General features: G+C 38.3%; 1 protein-coding gene across 1 annotated transcript in view; it reads left to right on the plus strand.

Annotated features, from left to right (window-relative positions):
• The window catches only part of SPAG17 (sperm associated antigen 17), a 237,994-nt gene that overhangs the window by 149,255 nt on the left and 68,283 nt on the right, over positions 1-20,456 (plus strand). The window contains exons 27-29 of the mRNA XM_025872536.2: positions 609-787; positions 2,746-2,905; positions 17,689-17,906. Coding sequence (XP_025728321.1) covers positions 609-787; positions 2,746-2,905; positions 17,689-17,906 — 557 coding nt within the window. The remainder of the gene's footprint in view (positions 1-608; positions 788-2,745; positions 2,906-17,688; positions 17,907-20,456) is intronic.

The following is a 20,456-nucleotide window of genomic DNA, read 5'->3' on the forward strand; positions in this document are numbered from 1 at the left end:
AAACTGAATAGTTTTTGTATGCCAGAAATTCTCAATAATAATATTTTCTTTTGAAGGAACTTATTAGGTGCTTTTCTCCTTGATTGCCAGCTAAGAATAGAACCTTGAGAAAAGTCTGGATTTGGTTAGAGATGAGGGGATTATGTTTACTTTGAAAGATGATGAATGATTTAGGAAGGGCAAGCCTGAGTAACTTCCCCTGGGGCTCCAGGCAACCAGGAGACCCAAGGAGAGCATTGTGCATGCAGGGGCAAGAGCTTACTCAAAGGCAAGAGAAAAGTACCAACAGGGAGAAAAGGGAACATCTAAGACAGCAAAAATCTGCTTCCTTCCTAATTTTGCCAAGGATGTCCTGGAATTCATTAGAAGAATGGGTTATACATGGAGAAAGTTACCTCTTAAGTACTTGTAGCTGACCTTATTTACTACACTTGACTATAACAAATGTGGCAAAACACCAGTGCTCTGGGCCATCTGTCATGGTATGAAAACTGCCCTATTATTCAGATGTAGCCAGAAGAATGAAAAAAATTAAGCAAAAAGACAAAACGCCAGCTACACAGCATTGCCCAGTTCACAGGAAGGCTGTCTTTCTTTTCTTTTTTAAGATCAGAATGTTACAGATGAGGAACCCACTTGGGACATCATGGTCCGGCAGAGCTACCCCCAGAAGGTGAAGCACTATGAGTTCTACAAAACGGTGATGCCACCAGTGGATCAGGAGGCATCAAGAGTTATCACCAGGCAAGGCACTGTTGTCAAATACATGTTGGATGGATCCACACAGGTAACAGAATGTTAGATAAATACTACTCCTTCCTGCTGCAAAGTAAAATACAAACAAGCTGTGGGTAAAAAACAGTGTTATGGTAGGCAAGAGGAATAACTCATTTGAAAATGGAGGGACACTTAAAATGACAAATGGAGAATAGTATAGTCTTCTGTGCAATACAGGATACAAACAAACTTATTCTGTATATGATCCAAGACTGCAGACTAAACACAGTGTTTATCTCCTCCCCATCTCAAGGCATCTTAGAATAATTTAAAAAACACTTTTAAATAATAAATTCATAACAGTACTGGAAAACAACAAAATGTGTCATCAATGGATCAGAAGATTAGGAGAATTTCTAAAAAATGCAAGTCAGATGAAATCAGACTGATGGAGAAACAAGAGCAAAGTTTAAAGCATGTACAAGAGAAAACCTGCAGCAAAATTAAAAATCAGAAGTTCTAACACAGACACTTCACAGAGGGAGCCCTGCACCCAGACAATTAAGTTAGCATCCCCAGGTAATGCAAGTAACCAGGAGGTTGGGAACCAGAAGTCATAATATCCAGAAGCCATATGCCCTGTTCTATCCCTCCCCAGTGATCACAGGGAAGTTGCTTCTGTGATCAGAGGAAACACCACTAAGAAGTGAAAAGGGATCCTCGAGGAGAACAATGACCACGCACCCAAGAATCACCAGCCTTAGAGAAAAACCAACTGCATGAAAGTAAATTACAGAATAATAAAAAAAATAAAGAAATAGCATCTAAAAATAAGAATAAATTGTTAAACAAAAAACTTGAGAGTAAAAGTAACATAGGGAGAGACTTGAGAGTTAACAGTCTACAAAATAACAATAAAAAAACAGTTGCTGTGGAAAAAAATAGAGTTCTTAGCTATTAAAAATGACAATTGTGTGTCAAAGCACCGTGTTGCAGTGGTATGTATGTATGGGTATATATATATATATATCACTCAGGTATATTATATATATGTATATATATAACATACCTGAAACTAATATAATATTGTATGTCAATATACTTCAGTTAAAAACTTTAAAGGAGAAAAAAAAGAAGAAAAACAATTGTGAAAAATTAAGGTGAGAAAGTGGATTATGAGGGAGAGAAAAATTAAGAGATGTGCAAAAGGGATCTGAAAAATATAATCTCCAGGAGAAGAAAATAGTGGGAGTGAAGGGGGAAAATAATGAAAGAAATAATCAAGGGAATTCTCCCAGAGTTAAAAAACAAAAAAACAACTTCGGATTAAACAGGACAACCAAGTGCCAAGCAGGATTGATACTAATTATCTTTAAAAGATCATCTAGATATGTCATAGTGCAATTTTGGAACTGCACAGATAGACAATCCCAGAGCTTCCTAAAGGAAACCAGTTACCTACTATAGAATGAGAACTGGATGGACGTTAGATTTCTCATTAGCAGCACTGGTGGGGGTTCTTGTCATGTTCATTGGTAGGTTATAGATACTGGTCTGGATAGATGTACTGATAATACCTGTAGACAAGACACATTCTAGAGATAGATGTTGATAGAGACTAAACATTTAAATATGTAATAAAATGTTAAATGTACTCATTATATAAATTGAAATAGAGTGGGTAATTTTCTAGTTGCATAGAATGGAGAAAATAAAAATTAAACAAATAAATGTAAAAAGATAAAAATTCAAGTCAATCCAATAAAAGACAAGAAATAAAAAGAAAAGAAACAAAATAGAAGGTAAACAGAAAACATTAAATAATATTATCATGCTCATTATTAAACTATAGTCTCTGAGCTCCAAAGCTACCATCCTATAATATGCTTTGTGCTGAGTCTGGAGGTCTGCAAACAGCATTTTTCCTTCGGATTAATTTCAACCTCTACCAGTTTGATACACAGTGTTAAACGTTAACCAGCCTCTTTCTTGCTTCTGAGAATGTAAGAATTTCTGCTTTTCCTTCAGGTTCTCTTTGCAGATGGTGCTGTGAGCAATAGTCCTGATTCAGGTCCTGTTTTTCCTCCTGTTGAAATGCCACCAAGCCCTCCTAGCGGAGACTTGATGGACACAGTTTCTCAGCAAAAGTCAGAAACAGCACCATCTGAGACTGTCATTCCAAAGAAAGGTAATAATTGAAGCTTCTCAATTTATAATGGATTTAATAAATCTTATACTTCTCATCTTTTCTATGAATATGCTCATGTAAGTTCACATATATACATATGTATACATCTTAATTGAATCACAGCATTACATACTGTTTCATGAACTGCTTTTTTCTCTTAGTCATAAATAATGAACATATACTCTTACACAGCATTAGCTCTAATGTCTGGGCCACTGTTTTAGGGCTAGTTGAGCAGACCAACGATGTCAAGGTTCTAACTAGGCATCTCTTTGGTTCTCTTGACCTTTTCCTCCGAGCTGCGAGCTGGGAGAAGGCCACACCAGCTCCAGGTGTGAGGTTCTCATATGATAACTCTCAAAGCAAAAAGCGAAGAGAGTGAATACAAGAACTTTCAAGTGTCTCTTTTTGTCAAGGAGGAAAACATTTCCAGATTCCACCCCTTCCCCCACCAGCAGACCTCCCCTTATATCCTATTGACTAGACCTGGCCAAGGACCTAGGCTGGGAAAACAAGCATCTGACATTTTTGAATTTTTTTTTAGGAGATGAGCACTACTATTAGGGAAAAAAGAAGCTGGATAACTATTGAGTAAGCAATCAACCGTGCCTGCCATAATCTAATTTATGAATTTGTTCTCCTCAGAGATATTCTCGATTTACATCCCTACCTCCAACGCAGTATGCAAGTATCTGCTTCCTCACAGCCTTGCCAATGCTGGATTTCCTTACTCTTTTAATCTTATTCCATTTGATTTGATGGATAATTAATAATCTTTTTATTATGTTACTTTGCATTTCTTTGTTACTGGTGAGGCTAAACATTTATCAATTTTTTTCTTTTTGTGAATTTTCTATTCACATATTTTCTTCGTTTACTATTAGGATGTTCATTATTTTCATATTTATTTTTAAGAGATCTTTATATGTAGGAGATATGTGTTTGTGTACCAGGCACAGTTCTGAATACTTTAAAATATTAAATCAGCTAATCCTCATAACAACTCTGTGTGATATATATTTTAATAATTCCACTTTACAGATGAGGAAATTGAGACACAGAGAGATGACGTAACTTCCTCGAGGTCTCTCAGCTACTAAGTGGTAGAGCTGGGATTGGAGTCTGGGCACCTGCATTGCAAATTTTTCTCAGTTTCTCATAGGACTTAGGTGATCTGGGACCAAGATTTAATCTTCTTTGTCAATTTCACACATCTCCTTATAGGAACCAGTAACCTTGCTTAGAGGCAAACTGAATTCCCTTTTTGGTTACACTGAAATAGACTTTTCCTTAGTAGTAGCTGAGGGTTCTTGGTTGAAGGGAATGAAAGCGTCCTCATTGCTTTCAAGTTTCCCAGCTCAAAGCCTCCCCTCCTTTTTTGATGGGAGAGGACTTGATATAAGAGTAGCCACTTCTCTTAGAGCCCGGCTGGGTTCCAAAGGGCTTCTGCCTCCAGCATGGTGCACTCCGGATTTCTTGAAAGCCCAGCCATCCAAGATGATACACTTAAAAGCAAAAACAAAACAAAACAAAAAAACCCTAATAGACTATCTTTTTAAGAGCAGTATTAGGTTTACTGAAAAAAATGAGCAGAACGTACAGCATTCCCCTACACTTCCTCCCTACCTGGCTCACAGTTTTCCTTATTTTAAACACATTTGTTACCATTGATAAGCCAATATCAAGACACTATTATTAATTGAAGTCCATAGTTTGCTTTAGGGTTCATTCTTCGCGTTGTATAGTTCTAAGAGCTTTGACAAATGCATAATGTAGTGAATCTACCACTACAATAACATGCAGAATAATTTCATCCCCGGGGGGAGTCGGAGGAAACCTGTGCTCTATTTATTCCTCTCTCCCCTCACCTTCTCCCCAAAACCCATACCCATGAGTCGACACTCTCTTTTTCCCTCTACCCAGAATCTTGGAACCACCAATCTACTTTCTGTTACTATGGGTTGACATACTCTGGACATTTCATATAAGGAGAAGCATACAGTATATATATAATTACAGTATAAGGCCTTTTGTGACTAGCTTCTTTTAGTTAGCATAATATTTTCAAGGGTCACCTCTGTTGTAACTTGTGTCAGCACTTCATTTTTATGGTCGAGTAATATTCTGTTGTATGGATACACCACATTTTGTTTATCCACTCATCAATTGATGGACATACGGGTTGTTCCCACTTTTGGGAAATTGCAAATAAAGTTCATATGAACATTTCTGTACAAGTTTTTGTATGAACGTATGTTTCCATTTCTCTTGAGTAGATACCCAGGAGTGGAATTGTTAGAATAGTGACTCTGTTTCTCATTTTGAGTACCCGACAAACTGTTTTCCAAAGCAGCTGCATTATTTTCTATTCTCACCAGCATGGATGAGGGGGTTCCTATTTCTTCACATTCTTGCCGACACTGTTATTTTCTGTCTGGAGCCATTCTAGTGGGCATAATAGTGGTATCCTATTTTGATTTTGATTTGCATCTTCTTAATGGTTAGTGATGTTGAATACCTTTTCATGTGCTTAGTGAACATTTGTCTATCTTCTCTGGAGAAATGTCTATTCAAATCCTTGCCCCAATTTTGTAATGGATTATTTGTCTTATTTTTGAGTTGTAAGTATACCTTGTGTGTTTTGGATACAAGTTCCTGATCAGATACAAATTAGATACATGATTTATGAATATTTTCTCCCAGTCTTTGGGCTATCTTTCCATATTCTTATTGATGTCTTTTCATGGTGTCCATTTTGCTGAAGTCCAATTTATCTGTTTTTTTTCCCTCTGGTTGCTTATACTTTTGGTATTGTATCTAAGAAATCATTGCATAATCCAAAGTCACAAAGACTTATTCCTATATATTCTTCTAAGAGTTTTAAATTTTTAGCTCTTGCATTAGGGGATTGTACATCCATTTTTATATAATTTTTATATGATATGAGATAGGCGTCCAAATTCATTCTTTCGAGTTTATTAAAAAGACAATTATTTCTCCCATTGAATTGGTTGGCACCTCAGTCAAAAATCAATTAACCATAAATGTTAAGGTTTATTTTTGGATTCTTATTTCTGCTCCACTGATCTGTATGTTTATCCTTTTGCCAACATCTCATTGTCCTGACTGCTATCGCTTTATAAGTTTGAGTCACCCACATTTGTTTTACTTTTTTAATGTAGTTTTAACTATTCTGGTTCTCTAGCATTTCTGTATGAATTTTAGGATCAGATTGTTAATTTCTGCAAAAGAGGCAGCTGGGATTTTTATAGAGATTCCAATGAACATGTAGATAAATTTTGAGAGCACTGACATATTAATATTGCCTCTAATTCATGAACTAGGGACATCTTTTTATTTATTTAGGTCTTCTTTAATTTCATTCAGCACTTTTTTATAGTTTTAAGTATACAATTATTAACAATTGTTTTGTTAAGATTTTCCTAAGTTTTATTCTTCTTGATCCTATTATAAATGGAATTATTTCATTTTGGGGTTGTTCATTGATGGTGTACACCAATACAATTGAATTTTTGTATTTTGGCCTTGTATCTTGAAATCTTGCTGAACTTTCTTATTCCAATCTTTTTTGCTTTGCAGCAACTTTGGAAATAAGATCCCAACCCCTGCTGTTTGTTGTTTTTGCTGTTATTGCTGTTTGTTTAGTGACTTTCCTAAACTTATTCTTGCAAGTCTCTTTCCTTTGTCCTGTGTGGCTACTAAAGTCTCTGCTGTGTTAGCTTAGCGATCAGCTAGTGATTAGGTGGGGATTTACTTACATGCCTCAAGCCAAGAAGTCTGCCAGCCTTTGCCAAGGGGATTTGTGAGCTTCTTGGGGCATTCCTTCATCACTCTCACAGTTTAGACCCTAGCCTTAGCCTCAAGGTCAGCCAGAGGTGAGAGATTCAGTGTTTCTCAGGTCTTTCCTGGACATGAGTACATTCCTACACATGCATCTGGCCACAGGAAAATGTCAGAGTTTTTCAAAGTCCCTACAGTCATCTCATTCTCCAGCTTTTCCTTTTAAGTTTTTAGGTCAGCCTCTTGTTTGCCCCAACTATTATTGCTGCCTGAGACAGCCAGATGATGAATAATGGCCACCGATTTTTTCAACAAGGGCCCCAACATAAGGCTGTTTACAGTGAGTGAATTTTTTTTATTTTTTTATTGTTATGTTAATCACCATACATTACACCATTAGTTTTTGATGTAGTGTTCCATGATTCATTGTTTGTGCATAACACCCAGTGCTCCACGCAGAGTGTGCCCTCGTTAATACCCATCACCAGGCTAAACCATCCCCCCACCCCCCACCCCTCTAGAACCCTCAGTTTGTTTTTCAGAGTCCATCGTCTCTCATGGTTCATCTCCCCCTCTGACTTACTCCCCTTTATTCTTCCCCTCCTGCTATCTTCTTCTTTTTCTTTTTTCTTAACATATGTTGCATGATTTGTTTCAGAAGTACACATCTGTGATTCAACAGTCTTGCACAATTCACAGCGCTCACCATAGCACATACCCTACCCAATGTCTATCACCCAGCCACCCCATCCCTTCCACCCCCACCACTCCAGCAACACTCGGTTTGTTTCCTGAGATTAAGAATTCCTCATATCAGTGAGGTCATATGATACATGTCTTTCTCTGATTGACTTATTTCACTCAGCGTAACACCCTCCAGTTCCATCCACGTGGATGCAAATGGCAAGATCTCATTCCTTTTGATGGCTGCATAATATTCCATTGTGTATATATACCACCTCTTCTTTATCCATTCATCTGTTGATGGACTTCTTGGCTCTTTCCACAGTTTGGCTATTGTGGACATTGCTGCTATAAACATTGGGGTGCACGTACACCTTCGGATCCCTACATTTGTATCTTTGTGGTAAATACCCAGTAGTGCAATTGCTGGATCGTATGGTAACTCTGTTTTCAACTGTTTGAGGAACCTCCATACTGTTTTCCAGAGTGGTTGCACCAGCTTGCATTCCCACCAACAGTATAGGAGGATTCCCCTTTCTCCGCATCCCCACCAACATCTGTCGTTTCCTGACTTGTTCATTTTAGCCATTCTGACTGGTGTGAGGTGGTATCTCATTGAAGTTTTGATTTGGATTTCCCCGATGCCGAGCGATGTTGAGCACTTTTTCATGTGTCTGTTGGCCATTTGGATATCTTCTTTGGAAAAATGTCTGTTCATGTCTTCTGCCCATTTCTTGATTTGATTATTTGATCTTTGGGTGTTGAGTTTGATAAGTTCTTTATAGATTTTGGATACTAGCCCTTTATCTGATATGGCATTAGCAAATATTTTCTCCCATTCTGTGGGCTGTCTTTTGGTTTTTGGATTGTTTCTTTTGCTGTGCAAAAGCTTTTTATCTTGATGAAATCCCAGTAGTTCATTTTTGCCCTTGCTTCCCGTGCCTTTGGCGATGTTTCTAGGAAGAGGTTGCTGCCTGTGTTCTCCTTTAGGATTTTGATGGACTCCTGTCTCACGTTTAGGTCTTTCAACCATTTGGAGTCTATTTTTGTGTGTGGTATAAGGAAATGATCCAGGTTCATTCTTCTGCATGTGGCTGTCCAATTTTCCCAACACCATTTGTTGAAGAGACTGACTTTTTTCCATTGGACATTCTTTCCTGCTTTGTCAAAGATGAGATGACCATAGAGTTGAGGGTCCATTTCTGGGCTCTCGATTCTGTTCCATTGATCTATGTGTCTGTGTTTGTGCCAGTACCATACTGTCTTGATGATGACAGCTTTGTAATAGAGCTGGAAGTCCGGGATTGTGATGCCGCCAGCTTTGCTTTTCTTTTTCAATATTCCTCTGGCTATTCGGGTTCTCCTCTGGTTCCATACAAATTTTAGGATTATTTGTTCCATTTCTTTGAAAAAAATGGATGGTATTTTGATGGGGATTGCATTGAATGTGTAGATTGCTCCAGGTAGCATTGACATCTTCACAATGTTTGTTCTTCCAATCCATGAGCATGGAACGTTTTTCCATTTCTTTGTGTCTTCTTCAATTTCTTTCATGAGTATTTTATAGTTTTCTGAATACATATCCTTTGCCTCTTTCGTGAAATTTATTCCTAGGTATCTTATGGTTTTGGGTGCAATTGTAAATGGGATCGACTCCTTGATTTGTCTCTCTTCTGTCTTGTTGTTGGTGTATAGGAATGCCACTGAGTTCTGTGTATTGATTTTATATCCTGCTACTTGACTGAATTCCTGTATGAGTTCTAGCAGTTTTGGGGTGGAGTCTTTTGGATTTCCCACATAAAGTATCATATCATCTGCAAAGAGTGAGAGTTTGACTTCCTCTTTGCCGATTTGGATGCCTTTGATTTCTTTTTGTTGTCTGATTGCTGTGGCGAGGACTTCTGATACTATGTTGAATAGCAGTGGTGAGAGTGGACATCCCTACCGCGTTCCTGACCTTAGGGGAAAAGCTCTCAGGTTTTCCCCATTGAGAATGATATTCGCTGTAGGTTTTTCATAGATGTCTTTTATGATATTGAGGTATGTACCCTCTATCCCTATACTCTGAAGAGTTTTGATCAAGAAAGGATGCTGTACTTTGTCAAATGCTTTTTCTGCATCTCTTGAGAGGATCATAGGATTCTTGTTCTTTCTTTTGTTAATGTATTGTATCATGTTGATTGATTTGTGGATGTTGAACCAGCCTTGCAGCCCAGGGATAAATCCCACTTGGTCATGGGGAATAATCCTTTTAATGTACTGTTGGATCCTATTGGCTAGTATTTTGGTGAGAATTTTTGCATCCATGTTCATCAAGGATATTGGTCTGTAATTCTCCTTTTTGATGGGGTCTTTGGTTTTGGGATCAAGGTAATGGTGGCCTCATAAAATGAGTTTGGAAGTTTTCCTTCCATTTCTATTTTTTGGAACAGTTTCAGGAGAATAGGTATTAATTTTTCTTTAAGTGTCTGATAGAATTCCCCTGGGAAGCCATCTGGCCCTGGGCTTTTGTTTGTTGGGAGATTTTGGATGACTGCTTCAATTTCCTTAGTGGTTATAGGTCTGTTCAGGTTTTCTATTTCTTCCTGGTTCAGTTTTGGTAGTTGATACATCTCTAGGAATGCATCCATTTCTTCCAGGTTATCTAATTTGCTGGCATAGAGTTGCTCATAATATGTTCTTATAATTGTTTGTATTTCTTTGGTGTTGGTTGTGATCTCTCCTCTTTCATTCATGATTTTGTTGATTTGGGTCATTTCTCTTTTCTTTTTGATCAGTCTGGCCAGGGGTTTATCAATCTTGTTAATTCTTTCAAAGAACCAGCTCCTAGTTTCGTTGATCTGTTCTACTCTTCTCTTGGTTTCTAGTTCATTGATTTCTGCTCTGATCTTTATTATTTCTCTTCTCCTGCTGGGTTTAGGCTTTATTTGCTGTTCTTTCTCCAGCTCCTTTAGGTGTAGGGTTAGGTTGTGTATTTGAGACCTTTCTTGTTTCTTGAGAAAGGCTTGTATTGCTCTATACTTTCCTCTCAGGACTGCCTTTGCTGTATCCCAAAGATTTTGGACAGTTGTGTTTTCATTTTCATTGGTTTCCATGAATTTTTGTAATTCCTCTTTAATATCCTGGTTGACCCATTCATTCTTAGTAGGATGCTCTTTAGCCTCCATGTATTTGAGTTCTTTCCAACTTTCCTCTTGTGATTGAGTTCTAGTTTCAAAACATTGTGGTCTGAAAATATGCAGGGAATCATCCCAATCTCTTGGTACCGGTTGAGACCTGGTTTGTGACCTAGGATGTGATCAATTCTGGAGAATGTTCCATGGGCACTAGAGAAGAATGTGTATTCCGTTGCTTTGGGATGGAATGTTCTGAATATGTCTGTGAAGTCCATTTGGTCCAGTGTGTCATTTAAAGTCTTTATTTCCTTGTTGATCTTTTGCTTAGATGATCTGTCCATTTCAGTCAGGGGGGTGTTAAAGTCCCCCACTATTATTGTATTGTTGTCAATGTGTTTCTTTGCTTTTGTTATTAATTGCCTTATATAATTGGCTGCTCCCATGTTCGGGGCATAGATATTTACAATTGTTAGATCTTCTTGTTGGATAGACCCTTTAAGTAGGATATAGTGTCCTTCCTCATCTCTTATTACAGTCTTTGTTTTAAAATCTAGTTTGTCTGATATAAGGATTGCCACCCCAGCTTTCTTTTGGTGTCCATTAGCATGGTCAATGGTTTTCCACCCCCTCACTTTCAATCTGGGGGTGTCTTTGGGTCTAAAATGAGTCTCTTGCAGACAGCATATTGATGGGTCTTGTTTTTTAATCCAATCTGACAGCCTGTGTCTTTTGATTGGGGCATTGAGCCCATTTACATTCAGGGTAATTATTGAGGTATGAATTCAGTGCCATTGTATGGCCGGTAAGGTGACTGTTACTGTATATTGTCTGTGTTCCTTTCTGATCTATGCTGCTTTTAGGCTCTCTCTTTGCTTAGAGGACCCCTTTCAATATTTCTTGGAGGGCTGGTTTCGTGTTTGCAAATTCCTTTAGTTTTTGTTTGTCCTGGAAGCTTTTTATCACTCCTTCAATTTTCAATGAGAGCCTAGCTGGATATAGTATTCTTGGCTGTATATTTTTCTCATTTAGTGCTCTGAAGATATCATGCCAGTCCTTTCTGGCCTGCCAGGTCTCTATGGATAAGTCAGTTGCCAATCTAATATTTCTACCATTGTAGGTTATATATCTCTTCTCCTGAGCTGCTTTCAGGATTTTCTCTTTGTCTCTGAGACTCGTAAGTTTTATTATTATAGATGTCGGGGCGTTGACCTATTTTTACTGATTTTGAGAGGGGTTCTCTGTGCCTCCTGGATTTTGATGCCTGTTTCCTTCCCCACATTAGGGAAGTTCTCTGCTATTATTTGCTCCAATATACCTTCTGCCCCTCTCTCTATATCTTCTTCTTCTGGGATCCCAATTATTCTAATGTTTCGTCTTATCGTACCACTTATGTCTCGAATTCTGCCCTCGTGATCCTGTAGTTGTTTCTCTCTTTTTCTCAGCCTCTTTATTTTCCATCATTTGGTCTTCTATATCACTGATTCTCTCTCCTGCCTCATTTATCCTAGCAGTTAGTGCCCCCATTTTTGATTGCACCTCATTAATAGCCTTTTTGATTTCAACTTGGTTAGATTTTAGTTCTTTTATTTCTCCAGAAAGGGTTTCTCTAATAACTTCCAGCTTTTTTCAAGCCCAGCTAGTATCTTTAAAGTCATGATTCTGAACTCTAGGTCCGACATCGTACTAATGTCCGTATTGAGTAGGTCCCTGGCTGACGGTAGTACCTCTTGGTCTTTTTGCTGAGGTGATTTTTTTCATCTTGTCATTTTGTCCAGAGAAGAACAGATGAATGAGAGAACAAAATGCTAACAGGTTAACAACGTCCCCAGCAAATATACTCTATACAAATCAGAAAAGACCTGAAACCTGGGGAAAAGAAAGGGACAGAAAGAAAAAAAGAGAAAAGAAAGAAAAAAAAAACAAAAAGAAAAAGATAAAAATAAAAACAGAACAATACAAAAAAAAAACAGAATATGATCAAATATGATCAGGCTAGTGCATAGATCAGTGCCACACATTAGATTTTGGGTGTATTTTGGTCTGTTAGAAAAAAGTGCCTCCTCAGATTTTAAAGGAAGAAAGACTTATATATGTACAAAATAAGGGTCGATACAATGAAGGGATGGAAGATGACTGTAAAAATGAAAATTATAAAAGATTTTATAAAAGGAATTGATAAGATAAGAAGTTGTTTGAAAAAAGAAAGAAGAAGATTTAAAAAAAAAAGATAAAAAAAGGGAGGGAATGTGATCAGGCAGGAGACTAGAACAAAGCCATACATTGTGATTTAGGGTATATTTTGATTTGTTAGAAGAAACTGTATCTCAAAATTTTAAAGAGAGAACAACTTATATATATATGCCAAAAATAGGGGTAACTACTATGAAGGGATAAAATATGACTCTAAAAATGAAAAATAAAAAATGGTTTTTTTTAAAAAAAGGGATTGATAAGATGTTGGTTGAAAAAGGGAAAAAGAAAAATTAAAAAAAAAAACAGTTAAAAAATTAACTTTGAAAAACTAATGAATCATGGTAAAAAAAACCATGAATTCTATGTGCAGTATTCCCCTAGGACTGGAGTTCTCCTGTTCTCTCTCCTTGATCGGTAAACTTGGTCTTGGCTTGCTGGCTGTTCTTGCTGATCTTCTGGGGGAGGGGCCTGTTGCCGTGGTTCCCAAATGTCTTTGCGGAGGCTGAATTGCCCCGCCCTTGTCGGTCCGGGCTAAGCAATCTGCTTAGGTTTGCTCTCAGGAGCTTTTGTTCCCTGCAAGCTCTCGGCACAGCTTTGGAGGACCAGGGCGAAAATGGTGGCCTCCCAATCTCCACCCGGAGGAGCCGAGAACTCGGGGTCCTGCTCCTCAGTGCGCCGCCAGATAAAAACAGTCAGTCACTCCCGTCTCCCTGGTCTCCGGCCGCACTCCATGCTCACCCGGCCTGTGACCGAGCGTTTCTATCTCTGGCACCCGACCCCGTGTGGAGTCTCCAAACCCAGCAGATCCCTGCGGTGCGTTCCTGCGCCGCTCCTCCCAGGGGAGGAAGGGGAGTCTCCCCAGCTCTGCCACTTGTTGGGTCCCTGCTGGAGGCGCAGTGGCCCGACTGGGCCGCAGATCACAGTTTATGGCAACCCCAAGCTGAGAGCCCGCGCCTCAGCTCCGTCTCTGCAGCCGGCTTCCCAGCTCCGATACCTGGGAGCTCTGGCGCACTCAGGCACCCCCGGTCTTTCTGTGACCCCGAGGGTCCTGAGACCACACTGTCCCACGAGGGTTCCACCCCCCGCTTAGGACTGGAGCGACGTCCCTCAGCGGAGCAGACTTCTAAAAGTCCCAATTTTGTGCTCCGCGGCTCTAGCACTTGCCAGAAGCGGCCGGCGGAGGCCCCCTCCCCCGCCGTCTATCCTCCCGAATATCGCCTCGGATTCACTTCTCCGCACGTCCTACCTTCCAGTAAGGGGTCGCTTCTCTGTTCAGAGTTGTTGCTACTCTCTTCTTCGGTCTCCTGTTTGAGTTCGTAGGTGTTCAGAATGGTTTGATCCCTATCCAGCTGAATTCCTGAGACCAGACGAAATCCAGGTCTCCTACTCCTCCGCCATCTTGCTCCGTCCCCCTATAGTGAGTGAATTCTGACTCAGGTGAGAGTGGGGATTTTCAGGGAATTTTCAGAACAAACAATGATGAGTCTCTGCGAATGGGGTTTTTAGGGAAAATTCCAGGCCTATTGGCCCCCTCCAGCAGCTGCTACACTGTTGGTTTTCACAGCTGCTACGATTCCAAGGCTACTGTTTTTCAAGGCTCCTGCACAGCTGGAGATGGGCAAGTTGTAACACCACAAAGCAGTGGTTCTTCCTGAGATTCAGCTGATTATTGCAATTCTTTGGTTTATTTCCAGAGTTCTGAAAGAGTTTTTTTTTTTAAGATTTATTTATTTGTTTGTTTGTTTGTTTGTTTGTTTATTTATTTAACAGAGAGACACACAGCAAGAGAGGAAACAAGCAGAGGGAGTGGGAGAGGGAGAAGCAGGCTTCCCACCCAGCAGGGAGTCCGATGCGAGGCTCCATCCCAGGACCCTGGGATCATGACCTGTGCCGAAGGCAGACGCTTAACGACTGAGCCACCCAGGCACCCCATAGAGTTGATTTTGATTTTTTTTTTCCAGTGTTCTCACTGTTTTGTTGGAAGAATGGCCTTTTGAAGGTCCTTTCTTGCCGTTCCAGAAGTGCTTCTCCCATCTCACAAGACATGCTATTTAGTATTTTCATTATTTTTTTACCTCTAAATATTTTCTAATTTCCATAATGACTTCCTTTTTGACCTACAAGTTATTTAAACATGTTTCTATATTTGCAAAACTATGAAGTGTTTCTAGGATTTTTTAATAATCGATTTTTAACTAATTTTTTGAAATTCATTGAAACATGATGTATAGCCCCAAATATGGGCAAGTGTTTAAAAAAGTCTGTGTATGATTGAAAAGGGCATGTATCCTGCAGTTATTGAGTATAGTGTTCTCTTTATAACAGTTAGATCAAAACTGTTAGCTGTGTTATCCAATCTATTTTCAAGTTCAGCAAACTTCTCTGCAAAGGGCAAGATAGTAAATTTTTTTTTATTATATTCAATTAGCCAACATATTACTAGTACATCATTAGTTTTTGATGCAGTATTCAATGATTCATTAGTTGTGTATAACACCCAGTGTTTATTTAGACTTTATGAGCCATATTGTCCCGGTCACAACTACTCACCTCTGCCATTGTAGCATGAAAATAGCCATACATAATTAAGTGAGCATGGTGTATTGGGTTTAAATAAAACTTATTTATGGACACTAAAATTTGAATTTCATATAATTTTCATGTATCACAAAATATTATTCTTTTGATTTTTTAATTATATAGAAATGTCAAAAGAAGCATTACTTCACAGACTACAACAACAGACAGCAAGCCATATTTGCTCTACAGGTCAAAATTTGCCAATCCCTATTGTATAACTTCACTGATATTTTTAATCTACTGTATCAGTTTATTCAGCAGAAGTATGTTTATTTTTTTAGTAATAATAATAATACTAATATTTGCTTTTATTTTTTATTTTTTTGAGAGTGAAAATAGTATTTTATTTTTTTTATTTTTTCATTCTGTTATGTTAGTCACCATACAGTACATCATTAGTTTTTGATGTAGCAGAAGTATGTTTATTTTTTTTAAAGATTTTATTTATTTATTTGAGAGAGAGAGAATGAGAAATAGAGAGCACGAGAGGGAAGAGGGTCAGAGAGAGAAGCAGACTCCCTGCTGAGCAGGGAGCCCGATGTGGGACTCGATCCCGGGACTCCAGGTTCATGACCTGAGCCGAAGGCAGTCGCTTAACCAACTGAGCCACCCAGGCGCCCAGAAGTATGTTTAAATAAGGGTAAAATAGTCTGTCCAGTGCTATACTCCTTATAATTTAATCTTTATTTCTGAAATTATTGTCTTTTTAATAGTTCTGTAAGATTTTTCTTTATAAACTTTGAGGATGTGATTTTATTAACTTACAAATTTAGATATCTTTATGGTAAATTTAACTTATCAGTAGGCGGTGGCTTTTTGTTCTAGTATTTTTTTTTTTTGCCCTTATGTCTATTTTGCTTATATTATTATAGCCACACCAGCTATTATTTAATCCCTTTGCATTATAACTTTTTCATACTTTATTTTACTTTCAGGGGTTTATGTTTAAATGTATCTCGTGTAAGCAACTTATAGGTGAATATTTTAAAAATTCAATTTGATAATTTTTGCCTTTTAACCAGAGCTTCTAATCCATTTATTATATAACAGATATTTTCTGAAAATGTCTTTATGTTGTCCCCACCCTTGGATGATAATTTCACTAGGTACAGAATTCTGGATTAATAGGTGTTTCCTCTCCAGCATATTGACAAAAATTCCTTAGATTCTTCGTGCTTCCAGTGTTGCTGTCGAAAAGTTGGCTCTCAGTCTAATTGTTGTTGCCATGAAGATAATCTAACTGCCTTGAAAATACTGTATTTTTCTTATTATAATTTCAATACAATTTAGCTAGGTGTGGATTTCTTTTTATTTATCCAAGTGAGAATAAATTGGGATTATTGAATCTATGGATTAGTATCTTTCATTTGTTCTGGAAAATTCTCAATAATTACTTCTTTAAATGTTTATGTTCCATTTTCTGCATATATTAGAGAATTTTACCTCTCTTTTATTATTTCTATTACTTTGACTCTCTGAGAGTCATTCTAAATAATTTCCTTAGGTCTATCAGTTCTCTTTTAATGCTCTGGAAATAGAAATAAGTCCAAATTAAATTTGGGCAAAGGTAAAGCTTAGCTTCTTGCATATGTCTTATTGGGCTCTTCCCATTAGTTAAATCTGCATCTTAGGCCAAGATCCATCTCTGATGCACATTTCATACTCTGAATCTGAGGAATCTTCCTAGAGTTAACAATCCGTCACTACCTTTGCTTGTAATTTGCTTCTGGGTCTGCGTTTACCTCATCATTGAGGTTTGATAACACTGGCCAATCTCATCTAGAGATCACTCATCATTATTTATACAAATGGAGCAAATCTATCCATGATAGAGGGATTGAGGTATTATTCACAGAGTTCCATAAGGTTTTTTCAGTTCTGTATTCCTTACGAAATAGATGGTGTTGGGGGGGTGGGTTGGGAGGAGGAATCATTTGATTATCCATGTAGTAGTTGAATTGTACAAATCCTCTCCCCTGGTGAAAGGCCAAAGATATATGCCTGGTTGGTAAAGTTCTCCAGATCCAGAGCTAAAGAAAGCTTTCTCCTATCTAAGACTAACAAAATGACAAAATCAGGGGAATGAAGAGTTAAAAATCTGGGAAAATGCTAGAGTTCAGTAAGTCAAAAGAAGGAATCTGAGGTACGGAGCAAAGGTAAGCTTTAAAAACTAGGGTACAAAACCCCAAATCTGGAATCCAGGGAGCTATAGGCAATACCCAAAATTATACAGAAATTGACCAGAATAGATATTTTTCCCACTTGAGAAATAATATAATTGATGAATACAACTTAGAATTTCTATGCCACAGTGTCTGAGGTAGCTTACAGTGTGTTAAAACTTAATGAATAATCTACATAATTGATATTATAATTATATTGTGTTTGATTTTACTTGAACTTCTGCAGGAAAAAGTCACAAAAATCAGTCATCAATTGCACATAAGAATGAAAGCCATGAACCTCACCCAGAGACAGTTCAAAGAGTAACTCCTGTGGAGGTTCATGTAGGCACCTGGTTTACAACCACACCTGAAGGAAATCGGATTGGCACCAAAGGATTAGAAAGAATAACAGACATGACCCCATTATTATCCTTTAAGGCCACAGATCCTGTCAATGGAACGGTATGGCAAACTATTGTATAATGCAAAATTTTTATAAATCATTAGAGTTCTGAAACAACACATTAGAAGAGCACCTGACAAATAATTAATTTTCTGTAACTACTTGGTAAATAGTGGGTGGATGGATGAACAGATGGATCCATCTTTGCAAACACAAAACCTTTGTGTGGTTTGTTTGATTAGAAAAATGTACCATGAAATACTAATTTTTGAAATGAGAAACAGATCATGAATATCTATATCACATCTAATACATATAAGATTGTGTCATATATTTCTTTATCTTGAATATATTTGTGTATATGTCTTATCTTCTAGAAACTGAGGGGCTACACTTTGTTCCTATTTCTTTGTGTGCAACTGAAATGAGGGCTAGAAATTTATTCATGATCCATGACTTCAAAGAATGTATAGTGTATTTAAGGAGATGCTCACATTAAATAATTCAAGAATTTGGTAACATTACAGAGCAACTGGACAAAAGATTTGTAGCCTAAGAATAAGTGACAAATGAGTGGTATAGAAAATAATGGTTTGGGGTCACCTCGATGGTGCAGTCAGTTAAATGTCCAACTCTTGGTTTTGGCTCAAGTCACAATCTCAGAGTCGTGAGATTGAGCCCCACGTCCAGCTCTGCACTTATGCAGAGTCTACTTGAGATTCTCTCTCTCCCTCTGCCCCTCCCCTTACTTGTGTGCCCTCTCTCTCTTAAATAAATAAAGAAATAAAATCTTCAAAAAAAAGAAAGAAAAGAAAAGAATGGTTTGGCTTATGATGTGAAATCAAACCCCTGGGATGAACAATAGTACCTTCTATGGGGCAGGCCTTCAGTTAGGGGGTTGTTGTTTTTTTTTTTTAAAGATTTTATTTATTTGACAGAAAGAGAGATAGCGAGAGCAGGAACACAAGCAGGAGGAGGGGGAGAGGGAGAAGCAGTCCTCCCTCCGAGCAGGGAGCCCGGCCCCAGGACCCTGGTATCATGACCTGAGCCGAAGACAGATGCCTAACAACTGAGCCACCAGGCACCCCGTGGGGGTTGGGGTTTTGTGTACATTATCTCATTCAGTCTCCGCACCAATGAATATTATATTACACTGGTGAGGAAATTGGGCCTCAGCAAGTTAAGTAATGCAGTCAAGAGTACACATTCAGGAAGTGCTGGATCCCAATTAGAAGCAGTTATTGGTGACTGAAAACTGAGCTCTTTCCATTCCTCAGCTAGTCCTCCGACATCTCATGTGGAGCTTTGCAGTACCCTTTGCAGTACCCGTGACATGATGGATAGTTGCCTTATATCTGGGTTTGGGACTTCCTACCCTTGTTTATAACCATGTGCTGCTGGTCCAAAGCAAAATGACTGCTCACTATCGAGATGAATTACATTATCTAACCAAACGTGTTTTCCTTTCTTCTTTAGTCTACTTCTGAAATAGTTTTGTAATCTCTTACCTTGTCTGCTAGTTGTATTTTTTGTGAGACTAAAAGTACATATCATCTCAGGAAGGTTTTCTGGTCACTTCAAATAACTCCCTTTCATTCAGCCCCTGATGTAGATTATTTAGCATAATATGCAAATGCGATTAATATTTCTTAGTAACTCTCAATTTCCCTAATTATCACCTATCACCATTTTATGGAAGCATGAACTGATGTCCAAGAGCCTGGATTCAAGCATTCGTTGAACATCAGACACCTAACAGATTAATAAAAACAACAGTAATAATAATACTGACTGAGCGCTCGCTATTTGCCAAGCTCTCTTCTCCTTTTATTCTCACAACAGATTTGTGTTGTTTCCATTTTACAGATGAGGCAAAAACAGAAAGGTTAAATAACTTTCCCCAAAGCGCAGAGCAAGTAGCAGAGTCAGAACCTCAAGGTTGCATTCCAGATCCCGTGTGCTTAGCCACCAGGGAAATAAGGGCCAAGAAATCACACGGTTGTATGAAACAAAATTGAAAATGGATGTTTTTTCATGACACCTGACATGAAGTACCACTAAATTAGAGGTGTGGGCACTGCCCTCATGGTGACACAGACCTGGTTTTGAACCCCAGCCACACTCCTACTGGTTGTGTGACTTTGGATAAGCTTCTAATCCAGTTTTTCTTATTTACAGAATGGAGATAATAGTCATTACCTGAAACAGTTGATAAGGTTGAGGCCAGATCCAACACTATCAGGTGTTCAGTAAATAGTCTTGCTACTGTATTCTTCCCACCACTGAGAATAATAATTTTCCCACCATATGATGACCAGAAAGTGTCAGTGGTATGTGGTGTTATGTAATGTTTAAATAATTCTAAATAATAGTATGTAAATATCTCTACTAGCTAAAGAGCTAGTATTAACCCTGCTGACTTGATGACTGACTAAATGTTAATCACTTTGCCAACGTTATCCCGCTTAATCCACATTACCTCCCTGAAGAAGATACTAGTGTTGCCTTCATTTTGCAGATGAGAGAACTAGAGCACAGAGAAGTTAAGCCACTTGCCTAAGTCGCCCAGCCATCCGTGAAGTTAGGATTTGAACTCAGGCAGCTTTACT

Source organism: Callorhinus ursinus, unplaced genomic scaffold, assembly GCF_003265705.2.
Source record: "Callorhinus ursinus isolate GAN/ISIS: 27379988/994484 unplaced genomic scaffold, GSC_fseal_2.0 scaffold9, whole genome shotgun sequence".
Taxonomy (NCBI): domain Eukaryota; kingdom Metazoa; phylum Chordata; class Mammalia; order Carnivora; family Otariidae; genus Callorhinus; species Callorhinus ursinus.